General features: G+C 40.5%; 1 protein-coding gene across 1 annotated transcript in view; it reads left to right on the forward strand.

Annotated features, from left to right (window-relative positions):
* LOC145395053 (roundabout homolog 1-like) overlaps positions 1 to 21,150 on the forward strand; it is a 138,674-nt gene that overhangs the window by 39,519 nt on the left and 78,005 nt on the right. The window contains exon 4 of the mRNA XM_080268809.1: positions 3,679 to 3,835. Coding sequence (XP_080124935.1) covers positions 3,679 to 3,835 — 157 coding nt within the window. The remainder of the gene's footprint in view (positions 1 to 3,678; positions 3,836 to 21,150) is intronic.

The raw sequence follows: 21,150 nt of genomic DNA on the forward strand, positions 1-21,150 counted from the left end.
AGAGAGAGAGAGAGAGAGAGAGAGAGAGAGAGAGAGAGAGAGAGAATAACAGAGGCATATGAGAAAATGAAAGAGTGTAACATGAGAGATAAAAGAGAACTAGTGTCAGAAGAAGTCAAGCGTAACGTAAATTCAGTGCTATGGTGTTCTCTCTCTCTCTCTCTCTCTCTCTCTCTCATGGTTGAAAGAGACTGGCTATTTGAGCATAAAACAAAAGTGGTATTTACGGCGCTAGGTTTGTCGCTATGGCAATTCACTATCACCCTCGCACACTAAATGTGTGTGTGTGTGTGTGTGTGTGTGTGTGTGTGTGTGTGTGTGTGTGTGTGTGTGTGTGTGTGTGTGTGTGTCAACAGCATGTATACCCATTTATGCTCGTCCACATTCTTTGTCTTTCCGAACAGTGTACGGGAATACCTTTGCGATATATTTTGTAAAGATGTGGCAAGTTTGAAAAGAAAGTAGGGTGAATCATTGCATTTAGATGGGGTCATCAATAAATGCCTGCAATTTTACAGTTGTGGTAAACGAATTCCTTCCACAGTCTTTCAAATGTGCTAAATCCATATGAGGTGTCCAGTAATCTTAGTTCATTGTTTCAGAACCCCACAGGAGTAAATGAATTATTGACCGTGATTAAGATGTACACTGGTATGGCTTGACCGATACAGAAATGAGGACAGATAAGGAAATAACAGAAACGAGATGTAATAACGGAGATGCTGATGGAAGAGGATGGACATGGGAAATCAATTAGGCGGAACTGGTGGATGCTTGTAGGGAGGAGGGTTGGGGTGGCTGAGAGAGAGAGAGAGAGAGAGAGAGAGAGAGAGAGAGAGAGAGAGAGAGAGAGAGTGTGTTGATAGTACTACTGACGCATCATAGGATTATTCAGTATCAAGGTCTCATATCACAACTCAAACTCAGAAAATCCAAATTAGAAAACCCAGTGTAGAAGACAGCTGTATATGAAAATTCAGCAGAGGCAATATGTTAATGTATATTTTCCTTTGATTATGCTGTTATTTTCTATGGCATGGCATTCCCTACGTAACAGATACGCTATTGTCTGGTGTTAATGAAATGGAAAAGAAGAGTAACACTCAGAATGTGCAACACCCTCTGCGTATATATGACTTTGCCCTATGACCTTGAACTCCAGCCAGTTGTTCACAAAATCGAATTATTGCTTCCTTGCCTGACCCTCAAACTATCCACAAAGTATGGTTGAAATATAACAAAAGCTCTTTTAATTGACCTTACTCTTTTACGTTGATCACTGAGTAATTCTTTTTAGTATAGAAACTCTTTGTCTTTGGTAACCTACAATTACTTTACCAAGTTTGGTTCAAATCTGATAAAAGATTTTTAAGCTGCGCGGCCTAACCTTCGACATTTGTTTGTAACCTTGTGGATTGACTAATTATTATACCAGCGAGCAAAGTATAAGTAGTAGGTCCGTTTTGTCAATGATTATACCATACCTGTTGCCAGGATTATGGATAACTGTTGGGTGGAATTACACCAAATCCAGGATGATGATTAAGGACCATCATAGGAAGAGGAGATTAGTTTTTGCAGCAAAGGGTTATGTGCCATCGTTCAAGGGCAAAGTAAACTCTGACAGCTCTGATCCAATTCTGACCAAACGTGGTGGAAGAAATGAGGGACAGAATAGGGTGAAACGTCTCGGTTTTGGGAACAACCGACGACAGATGAAGGTCATAGGGGAAGGTTAATGTTTCGGCCATTTGCCTCAAACAGGTTTGGTTCAATCTCGATCAAATTTGGTAGAATGGTTTAAGGTCAGCCGAGGATGAAATTATTCTATTGTCAGAACAAAAACTGGATGATGAAGGTCACAGAATAAGGTTAACTTAAATACTTTTGATCCAGCTTGAACTAAAATTGATGGATGAGTTGAAGGTCAGGTAAGAATGAAGTAATTCGATTCTCAGAGCAATCAGTAAGATATCAACACAGAACAGGGTCAAAGGTTCGGCCTTCTGGCCCTTTCATACTTTGAATGAGCCCCTGTTGTATCCGAGCCCTGGTTTCGATGCATGTTGACGATTTTAGTATAAATAATAGATCAGAAACGGGGAAGTTACTTCACTTCATTATGTCTATACGATTATTTCCATCACTTATTACCATCCCTCATATCACACGTGGGCACTGAACTTGTGGAATGACTTTTCGCCCAACAGTACAGCGCGGTAGTATTCTGGGAGTGTTTTTTCTTGCATAGAATAATATTGTCCTTTTTCAGAGTCCGATCCCCTCTCACAGGACCAAACCTCGTTTCACAGAAACAGATTCACCCATATATTCTGACTTTCATCTCACATAACCCGACTCCGATAAAAGCCTCCTTCTTCTCTTACATTTCCACTTTTTCATATGTAGTCCATTCCCCGTCCCCCAGAAACCTACCACTAATCACAAAATTCGTGTCCGGCTGTGTCCCGGCTGACCCTCTGCACCAGTGGTCATCTCGCCATTTTGAGCGTCCGGGTTCACCTGATTGGCCCCCCCTCCACCACCCCTTTGCATCCGTTCTGATAAACGTCCTTTGATGAAGTATTGTGTGAGGAGTACCTACTTCCGCCAGGGAAGGTCTCAGTGACTCTTAAAGCTCCCTTCTCACTCAGGACCTTTCCCTCTCACGCAAAATCCATCCCACACAAATTCCTTCCTCTCTCCCTCCCTCTCATCTAACCCGTGTCACACAAAGTGTTCTCTTCCTTACATACAAACTCCTCTCAACAAATACCACTACTCAAGCATTAGTTTCCATATTCTGTTGGGCAGAACCACACCACATTCATAGCATGCAATTCCACTTTCAAGCAAAACTCAGTGACCCTTTCAGAGAAACTTATTACTCTCTCATGCATAGGAGCGCCTTCCATATGGCATACATAATCCTTCCTCCACTCGAAGAAAGTATCCCTTTCTCATTTTCCATTTACAGAATCTTTTTCATACACGGCACCCCTTTTCAGTTATATAAAAAATTTCTCATGTGCAAACTCATTTTCCACTCATTTCTTATCCACCGATTTATTTCCCACTCCCACATCTCTTTTTCTTGCACAAAGCCGCCTCCATCTGTCATAGAATCTTTTGTGGTTATGCAACAAGTGATACCGGGCTTTATAGATAAGTTGAGCTGGGAGGGAGGCAGAGGATAGAGCTGAAATTCTTTAATATCTCTACCACAGAACAATTCTTCTTTGTAGAACCTTCTTATCTACAACCAGAACTCTCCCCTCTCGCATGTAATCTTCCCCATTCTCATGCCTAGGGTATTGCCTCCTCTAACAGAACCCTGCCTCCCTTCCTTTCACATATTACTCTCCTTACTTCAATACATCCAGTCCTGCCTTGTCTTATAGAGCCCTCCCCTGTCACATATTACTCTCCTCAAATACATGCATCCAATCGAGGACCCATCTCATAGGACCTTTCCCTTTCATATATTACTCTCCCCACTTCCATACATCCAATCCTGCTACCTCTCTTAGAACCCACTCCGCTCCCATATTACTCTCCCCATTTTCATACATGCAATTTTGGATCCCTCTCATACAACAGTTCCCTCTCACATATTACTCTCCTCACTCCTACGGATACAATCTTGTCCCCTATCATAGAACTCTCCTTATCTTGCAGTGCTGAGGGACGAGTTCCGAGCCTCGCCAGGGGACGCGTCGGTGTCCTCTGGTGAGCGAGCCGAGATGTCCTGCGTACCCCCCAAAGGACACCCACCGCCCACCCTCTCATGGACACGGAATGGACACACCATTGATTTTGACCAGGAGGCAGACAGGTGGGTGGAGGGATGGTTGGTTGGTGAGGTGTAATGTTGGGCTGTTCTTTGGGATATTAGGATGAACTAATGTTTGGTTAGTTAGATGGATGGATGGATAGCTAGATGGATATTTCGGTATTCATCGGCCATTAAGATTGGATACCGATTAGTTGGTTGGATGAAAGCACAAGGCACAAACCATCAGTCTGTTGAAGGAGGTCGACAAATGATGCAGAGGATGGTTTAATCATAAGATGGATGGATGGTGGTCTGGATACCGAGATGGATTTATGGTTGGTTGATTGGATGGAGGAGAGGCTGCGTGAACACACAAAGGACACACCATGACTCCCACCCCCATCACTACGATATTTTTTTTTTCTTTAAGCTGAATAAACCGTCTGACAGTAAGAGGAATTATATATAAATGGGAGCTACTCTACTGAAGACGTTAATGAAGGATGTTGCTAACTCTTTCACCTTGCGTGATCTTTCTGAAACTGAATAAAATATTGGCAGTAGCAGAAATAAAATAAAGGAGTCATTATGTGATCATACGGAAAATTGTTTACGTGGAAGCAGGCAAAGGAAAGCAAACAGCAAGAAAACTATTGGATGCTTCCATAAAGAAGGGATGGAAGGATGTTTGGTTGAGTGGATATGTGGTTGGTTGCTTGCCTGGAGGGTTGAGTGGTTCACTGACTGGATGGATGGTTGGTTGGATGCTAGGGAGACCAGGATAGTTCGGTGGATGGACTCTTGGGTGACTGGGTGAATGATTATATGGTTGGTTAAATAGATAAATTCTTCAATATTTGGAAGAAAGACTATTGGTTAGTTAGAGACGAATGGTTGGATGGCTAGTTTTTGGATGGAAAAATAACTGTTTGATTCTTTAGAGCAATTATACCCAATCTGTATGCCGTGGCACACTAGTGTGCCGCCGTTATATCTCTAGGATGCCGCAAAATTTTTTGCTGAAGATGTAGATGCGTTGTAAATTGTTATTTCTTATCTTGGGTGACGGATAATGAATGACTGTCTTTCTGTGTTATGTGAGCAACGTCATATTGGACTGCTGGTGGACCATCTTCACAAATTATTAAACACTGGACACCTTGCATCAAATTACTGAATATAATAAAGTTATGTTGCGTTTCGAGCATACCTCACGTACGAGTACATGGGTGGGACATACACATACACTGGTGCAACCGAGACGAGTCGAGTACACGTCTGTCACTGCAGCTCCAGCTGTGATGCTCCCAGCTCAGTAGTGCCAGTTTGATTAAGCTTCGTCAAATAAATGGCGAAGCTTCTTGCTTTCGTCAGTATTTTCAAGCTTCGCCATGTAAATGGCGACGCTTCTTGTTTTCGTCAGTATTATTACCGGTATTTTTCTTTACACTTTTTTTTTTTTTTGCTTCGATCTTGATATTAAATTTGAAGGTACCCAAGGGTAACTCAAGTCCTTGTGCCAAATATAAATGACCTTGACCTATTTTTGAAGGTGATATACTCATTTTTGTTCTAAAGATTGCCTATCTGAAACTGAAATATCTCAGGAACTAATTGAGATACAGCTATTTGGTTGAGAGTTCTGTTTTTAAAATGTTTGCTACACAGTTATGGCTTAATATTTTGCCATTTAGCCTAGTGGAAAGTACCGAATTCAAATCTGCTCACTTTTTTCTTTGCAACACATTTTAGAGAAAACCACAAAAGCTTTAATGCTATAGCTTTCCAGGTATATAGCTATAGTCCCTATTATGATCTGAAAGGAATATGGTTACAGTTAAGTATACAGTTAGCCAGTTATTGAGACAAACGTTTACTTTACACATGCGTTCATAGACACCTTTGTCTTCGGATCTTGTTGATGTTACACAAAAAGTTACCTTAGGGTCTTTAGATTTTGTTTATATTATACATACCTTATCAACCAGGTGACAAAGCATCCTTATTGTGACTATACATGGGTTACTAGTTATTATTGTAAATAATATTTAATGTAATTCACTTGGCGGTACCCTTTGCTTCATATTATTATATATGGAATTCGGACATAAGGTAATCAGCTTTCACAGTGAAAGGAAGTTTTGAGGTATCTTAATGTGCAAAATGGCGACGCAGCAATAATGCACTTTGAAGGCCCAGGCAGTGAGTCAGTGTGGCCTTGACTGACTGAGGGAAGATAGCCCTTTACAGTATTTCGGTATTGAAAGGTTCCAAAACCTGGAGAAATGGATAATAGTGTAATTAAAAATCGGAAATGTCAAAGAGCTACTGAAAGCAAAGCCACTGAAAGTGAAGTGATGGTTGATGATAGGCTTAGTACTGTTTGCCCAAGTGTAACTTAGACACAGGCAAGGGCTAGCAAAAGTAAACCACATCGCTCATACCAGGACATTACCTGGCACTAGAGTTCACTTGGTGTGATGATGAATTTAGTCCTAAACCAAATGTGACATCTGCGGCATTGGTCTATCAAATAGGCCATGGTCCATAGTAATATGAAGAGATGTTTAACTGGACAGCACAGTCATATTTCTGATAAATCTCTGGATTACATCGAAAGAGTTTTCAGTGATAAACCACAAAGGCTTGGTTCTGTGAAGAAAATGAATGAAGCACAGAAGTCTTACGAAGCCAGCTAGTTAGAAGCAGAATTAAGAGTAAAAAGTCGCCCCATACAACTGCTGAATCTCTCATCCTTCCACCTTGTTGTACTGTTATGAAACCACTGTTTGTTTCTGAAGTTGACAAGGAAGTGAAGGAAATCCCTCTCAGATAATACCGTTGGTAGAATCAAGAAAATGTTATTTAAGATCGAAAAAAGTGTCTGTGAACATGTAAAAGGTAGAACTGTACAAGTATATGCTTTATAAGTTGCTGACTCCAAAGACATTAGAGGAAAAGCACGGTTACTAGTGTTCATCCGGTATTTTGCTGATAACAAAACAGCAGAACAGTTCTCATGCTGCAGTGAACTAGTGCAAACTTCAGGACATCATATACTTTCATCAGAGTGACTATTTGCAAGCGTTGGTTTGACATGGAAATCATATGTAGCGATTTGCGCGGATGGTGCTTCTTCAGTGGTTGGTTAAGTAAAAGGTTTTACATCATTAATAAAAAAAGAAATATCCAGACGAGTGCAACACATTGTTTTTGCACCGTGAAGCTCTGATTGGCAAAAGTTTGGGATACGAACTGAAATCTGTTCTCGATGACAATGTAAAAATGGTAAACTTTATTAAAAGAAGACCAGTAAAGTCATGATTGTTTTCTCTGCGCTGTAAAGAAATTGGGTCGTCTCATGTTGCCCTTATCCTCCACACAGAAGTCAGATGGTTATCAAGAGGAAAGGCGTTGTCTGGAGGACATGAGTTGAAGGAGCTAGAAAATGCTTACCTTCTTTACTCCTGAAGAGAAAATTGAATTTTATGACTTGCTGATGAAACCTGGTGTGCCAAGTTTGCTACTTGGTAGATATTTTGAACACCTGAGCAAAGGCAATACTGGATTGCAAAGGAAAAATGAAACTTTATCTTCTGCAGACAAAATGAAGACTATGGCAGAAAAAAAAATGAGACTCTGGAAAGCTGAAGTGAAAGAAGGCAACTTGGATATGTTTCCAAATACCGGTACTACTGATAAAGATAAACAAGATTGCTCCACTGATATGTGAGCACCTTGGAAACTCAGATAATGGCATTGGGCACTCTTTCTCAGATATATCTTTTGAATGTTACGATGGGCTGAGAAATCTAATAATTCGTGATTAATCAAATAACCAGCAACTTAGTCTCAGTGAGGATATAAGCTAACAGACATCCACAATGACTGCACTCCAAAACTCAGATACATGGAAATGTCACTTTTTTTTTTTTATTGCAGAACAGAGGAAGGAAAAACAAATGAATAAAAAAATAATCCATACACCAGATTGCTGGTGTTCTCCATTCATAAAATATCTGTAACAGTTGGGCTTGAACAGCTGTAGGTTGAAGTTTGAAGGGAAGCAACTCTGGGGAAGCGAGTTCCAGAGAGATGCAGTTCGGGGAATGAAAGAATTATGATAGGCAGAAGTTCTGCAATATGGCTGAGTGACACTCTAGTCATGAACGCTTACAGATGCCCGTGTAGCACGAGGGAAGGCATGGAGAGGTGGCACAATGGACGCAACTTTGTCTGAGCATTTGCCATAAAATTATCTGTAAAATCATGCAAGGGAAGCAACATTCCTTCAAACTTGTAGGAGAGGTAGTTTATTTATAATAGCAAGGTTATTAACAATTCCAGCAGCTTTGTTCTGAGTTTTGTATAGTTGTTTAAATGCAACCTCTCCACATCCATTCCAAAAGGGTGAGCAATGTTCAAGTTGAGAGCGCACATGACTCTTAACAAATTATAGTTAACTGCTCATCAGTGAAGAAGTTACAGACTCTGTACAGTAATCCAAGTTTCTCTGAGGCAGTTTTAGCAAATGATCTGACATGAGAGGTCCAGCTGAGGGCATTGTTAAGTGAGACGCCGAGAATTTCAGTACTTTTGGAGTTGGGAATATTAGTAGCATTGAAGGTCTCTCATCTTAAATGTCAGGATCAACCTGCCTAGCCCCGGACTCCTTCACTTCTCATGGGGCAACACAGGATTAGATGATGATGATGATGATGATTGCAAGTATCTTGTGTTGTAGAAATAGTATTAAACGAAAATGAATGAACGAATACTAGACTTGAAGAATATTCAATTATCAACGAACATAAACATACGAATTTGATCTTTCATATTGATGTTATTGAGTATCGAAGTAACGACTAGGACAAAGTTTTCTGATATTCACATATGGGTAAATGTCTGCATGTAAGCGAGACTTCATCGTTTCGTCATAACATAAAAAATGTGAATGTATGAGGAAATAATGGGTTGATTGGCCGATTGCGCAGGTGAGTAATGCTGAAGGTTAATTGGATGGATGGATGGGATAACAGATTGGTTGTTAAATACTTGAATGGTTGCTTGTTTGGTTGAGTTGTTTAATTACACCCACACTCGTGTGTAGGTATGTGTGAGTGAAATCACGCACTGTTTATCCGATTTTAATCAGATTTGGTGGATAGACTGCACTTCAGCCAAGGTTTTCATTTTTTAAAGAACAATCTGTCAGAGGTCAAGATCACAATTGTAAGTCAGAGTCAGCTTACTTTTTTTTTTTCTTTTTTCTGATTTACACGGACTTTGGTGGATTCGTTGAGAGTATGCCAAGAAAGATGGAGTCAGTTTTAAGAAGTTAATCAAATGTCAAGGGCAACGGGTATGGGCAAATTTCGGCTCGTGTCGGTGTATGAACAAAATAACTAAAACTACTTTGATATGATTCATATCAAATTTGGTTGAAGGGTTGAGGATCAGCTCAGAGGTTGATCTACTGTATAGTTTTTGAAGAGAACAGGGCAAAGGTGAAGGTAACAAAGTTTGGTAAACTTTTGGGGGTTGATAGGTCGATGTTTGGATAAATGGCATTTTGGTTGGCTGAATGAATGGACAGATAGTGAGCTTGTTAGTGGTTCTGATGAAGCAATGGTTGTTCTTATTGTTATAGTATGATTTTTGGTAGGAGTGATGAACTGATTGATGATCGGATGCATATCAGGACAATTTTTACCCTCCACCTGACAAAGGCAGAGCAGAACGTTGGTATCACTGGGATCAATAGGTGTCCGTCTGTAGAGCTGGACGGCAGGGCAGCTGGCTGGGCATAGAGATTTCATTTCCAGGCCAGAACTCAGAAAGTATTCACTATAGAGTCATGAAATTTCACACAGTAATGTGTATTATAGTGAACTGGTGCTTTTTGATAAGAAGGATGCTGTGCCTTAAGCACTTTTTTTTAAATAATTAAAAAGTAATTTAAAAAAAATAATTTTCTCGGATTTCAATGCGACCTGTGCAAGGAATCTCAAGGGCCTAGGTTATGTTTAGTATTGACTGATTAGATACTTTCCAAGTTGTTACCCTCCACCTGACAGAGTCAGAGGAGGGTGTTGTTGTCACTGGGATTAATACAGTAGGTTGGAAGGCAGGGCAGCAGAGGAGGCTGGCCAGACATAGAGATTTCGTTTCCGGGCCAGAACTCAGAAAGTGTTCACTATAGAGTCATGAAATTTCATATAGTTATGTGTCTTATTGTGAACTGGTGCCTTTTGATGGGTAGAACGCTGTTATCTTAAGTGTGTGTGTGTGTGTGTGTGTGTGTGTGTGTGTGTGTGTGTGTGTGTGTGTGTGTGTGTGTGTGTGTGTGTGTGTATGTTTTGATAATGAAAAAGTAAAAAGAAATAATTCTCCGTTTCCGGGCTAAGACTCAGAAACCTACATGTACAGGCTTCAAACTCTCCAGGAATATGTTTAAATATGGCTCCTGGTGCTTTCTGGTAGTTAGAATGCCATGAGATTGTATAATGTTATGAAATTGCAAAAAAATACATGAAACTAAATATTTCAGTGCATTTTTCTATTAAACCTTTGCAACTATTAAACTCAGGAGGCGGATATTGTACATGATAAATGGTTATATGAATATCAAATTATGTATGAAGTTTCATGACTATAATCATGAGAAATGGCTACCTAAATGAAAAAAAAAAATCATACTTTCATCAAATCTGCTCATAACTTCATTATTATTATGGAGAAACTACTGAAACTTATAAATTTTAATATTTCTGTGTTATACATCGGGGGAAGGTGGGGGGGTTATGCGCTTGGTTAGACGTGGAGGGAGGTGGGGGGGGGGTATGTGTTTGATTAGATGGAGAGCTGCAGCAGCGTAGCGTTGCCTATGTTTTTTATTTTGAAGATTTATAGACTGACAGATGGTGGAATAAATTTGATTTATGAATTGTTGTAGATGTGTAGTCCAGATATCTTGGTACAGTATTGGTAGTTGTCCTACGATCTTCTTCCTCATTCCATCAATTTAATCTCTTGTCATTAAGTGTAAGTCACAGGGATGATGATGATGATGATGATGTAGTATGCATGGATATCTTAGTAGATACCTAAACATAGACAGCAATGTGGAGATTTGCAGGTGAGTACTTAGCAATACTATATGTCCTAAATAAACTGGGTATTTGAGTGGATGTAAAAAATTCTTCTTGAGTACATAGCTAAACGATAAGATAGACCGGAAAAAAAGAGTGCTGAGAAATTATTAAACAATGAATGTATGGATTAGTGCTGAGTGCTTAATGTGAGCAAGTGCAAATGACTGACTCGATGAAAAATTGATCATCAGGTGAGTGAATGGAAAGTTAGAAGACTGGATGAGTTGGCTGATGGGTGGATGATGGAATAGTGTAATAAATGATAGAGAAAACTGTATGGCATGTCAGTGAGACGGGAAGATATGGTATGTCCAAATGAGATTTAGGCGAAAAAATATAGAACATTGGTTATGCTGGGATGTGTGGATGAACATTGAGGCAGACTGACAGATAGAATGGAGAGAAGTGGACTGGACTCTGGTAATTAGAAAGGAGTGGAAAGTAGTTGTTGGATACGATAAGGAACAAGAAAACTATTAGATGGATGTGGAGTTATCAGGACCGTTGTATGGGACTTCGCTAAAGTCTGCGGAAGTGAAGCACATCGCGTTCGAAAAACCTTAGGGAGTGACTTACAGACAGGGCCGCTAAAATAGATACTCTAACATCGAAAAATGAGTGGACAATGGCAGATGTATAGGCAAAACTAGAGGTGGGTGCAGCAGCCATGAGACGCTTAACAGCAGTGCTCATCTCCATTATTTAGGCCTTTGAGTCTGTGATGGGTTACACACTCACGAGCCTATCCAGGGAAACAAGGCCACTACATCATCCAGGTTACCGCAGACACCTCCGTTAGATGTGACTTTACAGCACATTTTTATCAAGTAACTCACTAAAATGCTTGAACACCTGAGTTTGTGACACCAGCAGTACAATAAGCACCAGGATTTGAACCCTGGCGCTGTCAGGCTGGCAGCTTCGTCGTTGGTGATGCTCTGATGGTAGGAAATTAGATTGGACAGTGGAAAGTGGAGAGTATGGAGGAAAAGAGAATTGAACAGCAGGAGATGGATTCAATGAAAAGCAGCTAAATAAAATGCTGGCTTGAATATGATTACGTGAGTGGGACAAAGGATGCCTTACTGAGATGGGAACCGATATGGGGAATGAGGGCAACTGAACAGAAGTAGAAGGTGGGACTAGAGGACCATAATAAGGTGACAAAATTGTGAATCGTAGAAAGAAGGGATGAACAGAGGTAATGTAAAATAATTGTGGTGGGGGAATGATTGGTGTTGTTAGGAAAAGATTCGCATGATTAGGAAAGTACTACGTGTGCGGCGAGGAATATATTTGATTAGAAAATGACTCTTGTAATGAAGGGCAAAGAACTCAGACGAGGAAATGTAAATTTAATGAAGAAAACAAATGGGAGACGGAGAGGACAGAAAGTGAACATATATACGAAATGCGCGCGCGCGCACACACACACACACACACACACACACACACACACACACACACACACACACACACACACACACACACACACACACACAGAGAGAGAGAGAGAGAGAGAGAGAGAGAGAGAGAGAGAGAGAGAGGAAGGGAGGAATGTGTGATTAGGAAGGGAGGAGAGTCTGAAACGTAAGATGCGAGAATGAGAACAGTCAACAGGGACAGTATAAATAGGAAGGAGGGATAATGTAAAGAGAAAGAGAGAAGAGTGTGTGAAGAAAAGTAGCGAGGGAGGAGGGCATGGAGAATGAGGAAAAGAGGGAGGGAAAAATGAGAGGGCAGATAGTGAGAGAGGTAGAGAACAAAGGAAACTGTACATAGAAGAGGAGTTAGGGAAGAGAAAGTATATATATGCAGAGAAGAAAGAGAATGCAAACAAGGAAGGGGGAGAGATAACTGTGAAAGGAAAGAAGGCAAAGATAATACTGAGGCAACGGGAGAAAGTAGATTGCACAGAGTAAAGGAGTTAAAGAGGAGAATGTAAGCGGAGAAGTGAAAGCAAGCAAGGAGGGAAGAGAGAAAGGAGTGAGATGGACGGAGTAAGGGTAGGAAAGTCTGTGAAAGGAATGGATGGAAAGATAATACTGAGACAAGGAAAGAAAGAGAAGATAGTACATAGAAGATGAATTTAGAAGGATAACTTAAGCAGTTAAGAGGAGAATGCAAGCGGGGAGGGAAGAGAAAAATTGAATGAGATATAGAAAAAGTGAGAGACACTGAGAGGAAGGGATGCGAAGATGTTACAGTCTCTGGGTTGATTTACTTTCTTGACAACAGCGATGGTCAGACGTCGAGGGAGACACGGCGGAGCCAAGGGGCGGGGGTGTCGAGTGGAATGGGAGATCAGAGGCATGGGAAGGGAGAGAAACCCCGAGGGAGGACAGTGTTTGTACAGTGATGGAGGGATCTAGAGGGGAGAGTGGTGGAATTGAAAATGAGAGGCATGAAAAGGGAAAGGCAGGGAAGTAGTGTTAGTAGACTGATAAGGGGGTCTAGAGGAAAAGTGGTAATATGATAGGGAGGTTGTTTCAGAGGGTAGAGTAAGTAGGGTTTGAGAGTGGGAAAGGACCTGTTCGTATATCGAAGAGCTGACGGGGACATGGGCCCAGCGGTGAGGGCGGCTGTGGGTAAGGAGGGCAGATCAGAGGAATGGAAGGTGAGAGGAAGGGCTAGGAAGGAAGAGAGGAGGTGGAATGAGAGGACGACCAGGAGGTGAGAATAAGGATGGAGAGTGGCAGGGAGACGTGAATAGAAAGTGGAGGTAGAGTTGAACGGACATGGAAAAGAATTGGAGGTGGACCTAGAGGGGGGATATGATGGGAAGGGAAACTGGAGGGAAGTGCAGAAGGGGAAGAGTTGCTGATAGAGTCGTTGGGGAAAAATAAAGAGAAGCATAGAGAAAACCTTGGAATGGATCTGAAGAACGTCGAGGTAGAGAAAGTGATCTGGGGGGACCGGAACTGATGCCAGGGATCTCGGAGTTGGAATTAAACATTTTTTTTTTACTTGACCTAAAATTACCATCTCCCCATCCTGGATGCTAACTTGTTGCAAAAGATAAACACCAGAATATGATGCTAGTCACGAAGAAGTGTAATGGAGAAGCTGTAAAGCCTTAGCATTGCCTTTTTCTGCCACTGAGCAACGTGAAATTAACAGAAAAAGAACGGAAATCTAAGCCAAGTTAAGGTAAAGTGTGTAATAAGACATTCGAAGTTTATATAGACTCACACATAAGGGGTAGTGGAAAGGGATAAACTGTAATGAAAACAAGAAATATGGAAGTATTCTGGGAGTGGATTTAGCTGGGAAAGTGGAGTGTCTATTTTGTGGAACTCCCAGGCTAAGTGAAAGGTAAGGCAGAGTTCTGTCTTGTGGTCTAGGAGGCAACCTTTCCTTTTATTCATCACCGGCTAGTTCTAATATTTAACACTGATAGATTTTGTAATGCACTTAGGCAGACTCCATCGATACTAGAATTAAATAACAAGAAACAGGAATTTTGGGGTTTGTTATGAACTCGTGTAAGGCCACTTACAGCAGCTTGTGCTAGTTTGGTCATTCACCCTTTGTTATTTTTTCGTTACTTTGAAATAAACTACAGTAAACACAAATGAACAAATTAGTATATTGCAAAGCTTTAAGAAAATGGAGATGGCTCTGTCGGTGTCCTTACAAAAAACAAACAATTGAGGGGTAAACAAAATAATTCCGTAAGTATAATAATACAGGTATTCACATTTCTGCTACCCAAAAATGTACAAAAAATACGGCAGCTAAGTTTCATTAAGATCTGTATGCGCTTCTAAGAAGAGTAACTGGATAAGCCCTTATACAGATGGACACAAGTCCATTATTATATTGATAATAACTCGCTGTGGAAATTATGCGAGAAATCTTACAAATCTTACAAGATGGGGAACGATAATGGCATGTGATCGCATATTCATGGATGGGAAGTAGGGGAGGACAGTTTCATGAGAGAGAGAGAGAGAGAGAGAGAGAGAGAGAGAGAGAGAGAGAGAGAGAGAGAGAGAGAGAGAGAGAGAGAGAGAGAGAGAGAGGAATTTTATTTCTTTGGGTATTATGGCTGTGCAATACTTTTTCCTTAACATAATATACTTGTAGGGGACGTTCATAGCAACTAGCATGGTACTCGTGAAAGCTATGTTAGTATTAGGGAGATGACCTGGTAATCACATACACAAGGTTTTGTCAGAATGTAACATGTGAAACAAAGTACAAAGGAAGACGTGCCAAGGTGCATCGTCGTCGTCGTCGTCGTCGAAGTAATAATAGCTGCAGTAGTAGTAGTAGTAGTAGTAGTAGTAATAGTAGTAGTAGCAGCAGTAGCAGTGGTGGTGGTGGTGGTGGTGGTGGTGCTGTCTTGCTGGTGGTATAATAATAATGATGATAAAATAATAATAATAATAATAATAATATTAATAATAATAATAATAATAATAATAATAATAATAAAAATAAAAATAATAATAATAATGATAATAATAATAGTCGTATTATTATTATTATTATTATTATTATTATTATTATTATTAGTAGTAGTAGTAGTAGTAGTAGTAGTAGTAGTAGAAATAGAAGTAGAAACAATAGTAATAGTTGTAGGTGTAATAATCTATCTGTCTATCTATAGCCCGACGCCCTAATCCCGCAAAGGGTGGCCACAGACAAAACGCCTCCAAGTCACTCTGTCACCCACCATTTGACTACCCTCCCCCCAACTCACCCCCCCCTCCCTCATATACCTCTCAACTCCATCCCTCCACCTCATCCTCCTGATCTCAACCACATCCACATCCACCCCACAACGTTCCTTCACTTCTTCATTCGTCAACCTGTCCCTCCATGTCACTCCACATGCTCCTCTCAAGTAGCTCATTTCCACTGCTCTCACTCTTGACTTGTTCCCCTCTTGCAAGGTCCACGCCTCGCTTCCATACGTCAGGGTAGGGATCACAATACTATCATGCAGTGACTTCTTAACTTCCATACTCACCTCCCTATTTCTCATCACTGCTTTCAGTGAACTAACAACCTTCCTTCCCTGCTGTACCCTTTCACGCACTTCATCCCCCAAAGTTCCATCCTTACTCATCACACTACCCAAATACTTGAATGCACTCACATTCTCCATATCCTCACCATCCAACCTTACTGTACATTCTGTGACTTCATTCCTCTCAAACACCATACCTTTACTTTTGTTTACATTAACTTTCAGCTTCCTCCTCCGGCACACTATCTCAAATTCATTCACCAGACCTTGCAACTCCCATTCATCTTCACTCAACAATACTGTATCATCAGCAAACAGCAACACCGGAATCTTCCAAATCTCACCCTCATTCATTAGAGCCACCCCCACATCCACTGCCCTACCTTGCACCTCCTTCACAACCCCATCCATGTATATATTAAACAGCCATGGAGACATCACACAACCCTGTTTCAGTCCTACACTGAGATCAAAGAACTCACTCAGCTCACCATCCACTCGCACCGTAGCCCTAGCTCCTTCGTACATGCTCTTCACAGCATTCAACAATTTCCCCTCCACTCCATATATTCTTAATACCTTCCACATACCTTGCCTATCTATTCTGTCATAAGCTTTCTCCAAGTCCATGAAGGCAGCATACACTTTCTTTCCCTTCTCTAGATACTTCTCCACTAAACATCTTAGAACAAATATCTGATCTACACACCCTTTTCCCTTCCTAAATCCCCCTTGTTCTTCTCCAACTAGCTCCTCTGTCATATGCCTAACCCTATCAATGAGTATTCTACCATATATTTTACCAGCCACACTAAGAAGGCAAATACCCCTATGGGTACCACATACTTCTCTCTCCCCTTTTCCATTGTATAATGGAACAATTATACCTGATTTCCAGTCCTCTGGAACCCTTCCCACTTCCCAAGCCAATCTACACAACTTCCATATCCACTCCACAACAATCTCACCCCCATTCCTCAGCATTTCACCACACACTCCATCAATAATAATAATAATAATAATAATAATAATAATAATAATAGTAGTAGTAGTAGTAGTAGTAGTAATCGTAGTAGTAGTAGTAGTAGTAAGAGAATTAGAAGCTGTAGTAATAATAGTAGGGGTATTAGTAATAATAATAATGATAATAATAATAATAATAATAATAATAACTAGAATGGCACTCAGTAGAGCGCATACCTCCGCCAAGGCCCAACATGCAGCCCTTTTTAATTCAGTCAAGTCCTAATTGTTACTGTTCGGCAGCTGTAAAAAGACAACCCCCCTATAAAAGCATATTGAAAGCCTCTACATCCGGAATTTTATATGGATCCGCGCCAAACGGTACACATTTGTAGATACCAACATCCTAAATGTGCCTGATTATTTTCATCAAGATCCATACAATATTGACTGAAAAATTTACGAAAGTGTCGAAAAACGCCCTATCCCGCAGTGTTTGAGAAAGGGAAAATTCCTGGATCAGCACCTTTATCCGGTTCCGCACCAAAATTTAATGGAGTGTATTCTGGGCCAAGGCCCATTTTTCTACCAAGTATCGTGGAAATCCGTCCAGTAGTTTTTGTGTAATCTTGCTCACAAACCAACCAACCAATAAACAAACGGACAGGGGTGAAAACATAACCTCCTTGGCGGAGGTAATAACAGTATAAAAATACGTTATTGCTGTTGCTGTCGTTGTAATAGTCGTAGCATATGGTTCATCGGAATTGTGAACCAGTGGACTGCAGGCTGAAACTCCCTACAGTCTACCATCCTCCTTCTGGGGAACAGGATGGGAACTGTGGGACGTTTGTATAACTTCCCAATGGAGTCATCCAGTTATTTCGGTGCCATCACATGAAGGCGTCCATATCCAGCTCCGGGTGCCTCATAAAATCCAGATATGTATTTCTTATCTGTAAGTTTAGTAAAAATGGTGAAGGTTTTTGATGGAATATGAATAAGCAGGGTGTGGGAAGACGAGGAAGACAGGGTAACAAAGGTGGATGAGAGTGATGGAGGGGATGGATATCAGAGGAAAGCTTGAGGGCAGAAATGTGACACTGAGATGAGGAAATAGAAAGGAAAGGAAGAAGATCGAGAGCAGGTGAGGTTTGACTGTTGTGTGTAAGTGAGGGTACTGCAAAGGGGAAGAATGGACACACGTTGAGAGAGAGAGAGAGAGAGAGAGAGAGAGAGAGAGAGAGAGAGAGAGAGAGAGAGAGAGAGAGAGAGCACGACAGAGGACAGGAAAGCAGAGATGAGAGATAAGGCAATAGGTGAAAAGACTGCGAACGATGGGATGTGTGGAGTGAGCGAGAGTAATGTAATCAGATTAGCGTTTGTTGTGTTTGGAAAATAGGTTAGATCGGGGACATGTGGCCTAGGAAAATTCAAAAGCTTAAATGGCGATACTCCCGAGGTGGATGGCAAGTTGGTGGCAGGGAGAGCAAGGAGCTCCTGTTTCATCAGCCCCTATGACCTGTTCCTGACCATCTCCCTTTGCTGAACCTTTTCAGCGTTTCCACTAATGCGGAGAGTAGGCCAGCATGCTCTCATAATACCTCTACCTCCAACTGTCTACACCACATTATATACACATTAGATATCATATCTTCTATTTTCATCCCCCCTTATTTTTACGAATGGAGGACACCTGCAGTCTGGTGTATGGATTATTATTTTATCTGATTTGTTTTTCTGTCCTCTGATCATCTTCTTAAAGAAAGAAAAAGGAAAATGAGTGTAGCAGACAGACAGCAGGCACTGAATGACTGTGTGTTGGTGGACAGGTGTGTGATGGTATGCCTTGAGAGGTTGCCAGGTTCAGAATGTATCTATTTATGTCTATCTATCTATCTATCTGTCTATCATTCTATCTTTGCATCTGTCAGTCTATCAGTTTATCTATCCATCTAATCTATCATCCAGTCAGTCCATCTATAACTGCCTGTCAGTCATTATCTGTATCTATCATTCTATCTATCTATCCTTGTATCTATCGATCTGTGTATCAAATTATTGTCTTTTTATATTAAGGATGTTGTTGAAAAAGAAATGACAAGAATGATTCAATGCATAACTGAGGTGATTATGCTGAGTTGCAGGAGAAAACTGAATAGGAACAGCTTAAACAGAAAGATAGAGGAGGACAAGGCAAGTGGAAAGTGCTCAAGGAATCTAGATAAAAGAGCGCGGGTGCATTGAGAGGCATGAGCAGAGTGGGTAAAGGGAAAGTAAAAAGTGGTAGGAAGGTGTGTAATCACTAGGTCACAGATTTGGTTAAAGTGAAAAAATTCTCTGTGTCGGAAATACATACTAGAATGGGGTGTGCTAGAGTGCAAAGACTACTGCGAAACTGCAGAAGTGAAACTAAAGATGCTTACGATGAAAAGGAGGGTAAATGCAAGACACGGTGAATGATATGAAAAAAAAAAATGGAGACAAAAAAATTGCTCTGGAAGGAAGCAAATGCGGTGGCAGGAACACTATTGCAAAAAACTGAGGGAATAAAGGATATGAATAGAGGAGTACTGACAGACTGATTCAGTGAAAAAAAAAAAAATAAAAAATAAAATTTATGTATATATATATATATATATATATATATATATATAGATAGATATGTGTGTGTGTGTGTGTGTGTGTGTGTGTGTGTGTGTGTGTATGTGTGTGTGTGTGTGTGTGTGTGGAATGAGTGTTTTGAAAAGTGTCTTAATGAAGGCAGAACAACAGCGGCAAATACTTACGTGGTGAGGAGACAAGATATATAAGCAGAGGGTTAAGACGGAGAGATGAGGAATATTAAAAGACGGGAAAAGACGGAAGAGGTATATAATCAAACGGACTCTGAAGAAGCGAAGAGAGAATAAAGGAGGGTGGATACGACTGACTGGGGTATGAAAAAGAAATAAGATATTGGAGGGGCATAAGGAGGAAGGAGAATACAGCACGAGAGAGAGAGAGAGAGAGAGAGAGAGAGAGAGAGACTTTAGGAAACGAAGGAGACAGGTTCAAGAAAAATATGGACTGAGTAGATCAAAGGCTTTCCTGCCACCAGACCGGTGGGAGTGTTTACAGAGGAAAGAATGTTTTTGTTATTCGAGAGAATGTTTGTATATTGTGATGGATGTTTATAGTACTGTCAGAGACGAAGAATGTTTATGCTTTATGGTTGGGAGAGATGAAGAATGTTTATGTTACGTTGAAGTAAAAGATGTTTATGTTGTATTACTGTGAGATGAAAGATGTTTGTTATATTACTGTGAGATGAAAAATGTTTATGTTGTATTACCGTAAGAGATGAAAAATGTTTATGTTATATTACTGTGAGAGATGAATGTTTGTTATATTACTGTGAGAGATGAATGTTTGTTATATTACTGTGAGAGATGAAAAATGTTATATTACTTTGAGATGAATGTTTGTGGTATATTACTATGAGAGATGAGTGTTTGTTATATTACTTTGAGAGATGAATATTTATGGTATATTACTGTGAGGGATGAAAAATGTTTATGTTATATTACTGTGAGATGAATGTTTGTTATATTACTGTGAGAGATGAAAAATGTTTGTTACTGTATATTACTGTGAGAGATGGAAAATGTATGTGGTATTGGGGAAAATGTTTGTATTTATTTAGCGGATGTTTATGTTATTATGTAATGGATATTTTTATTACTGTGAGAGAGGAAGAGTGGTGATGTTACTGGAGAGAATGTATTAATATGACTGATGTTTGTATTATTTAGCAGTGTGTGTGTGAGGACCGTGAACTATATTTTCAGAGGTGTTTGTTATTAGACGGAATGTTTATTGCTCGGGCAGAAGCTGAAATTCGAGGTACGTTCGAAATGTGGACTCCAGGCAGAAGTTCCTCTCCTCCTGCAGTTCACCATCCTCTCTTTGGGGCATAGGGAGGGAGCTAAGGGACGTTTGTATAACTGGGCAGTGGAGCCGCCTATCATATCGGTGCCACGACAGGAAAGGGTCCTTCTCCAGCACGATTTGTGTTCGAACGAGAAGGTTTGAACACTATAGTCAATGTTAGCTGTTATATTTGCAGAGTGAGAATATTAACAGGATAGTGAAATGGTTAGTATGGGTTGCTCCATGGGTAAAGGTAGACGTGGAGACTCAAAACAAGATACCTGCATATGTTAAGTGAATGTGTGAGAGAGTTTAGCGAGCTGAGGAGCAAATTATTGACGAAAGCTAGACCTGGACAGTTTGAGTGC

The sequence above is a fragment of the Coenobita brevimanus genome, chromosome 4, assembly GCF_032717465.1.
Source record: "Coenobita brevimanus isolate Jiangsu-jjx chromosome 4, ASM3271746v2, whole genome shotgun sequence".
Taxonomy (NCBI): Eukaryota; Metazoa; Arthropoda; class Malacostraca; order Decapoda; family Coenobitidae; genus Coenobita; species Coenobita brevimanus.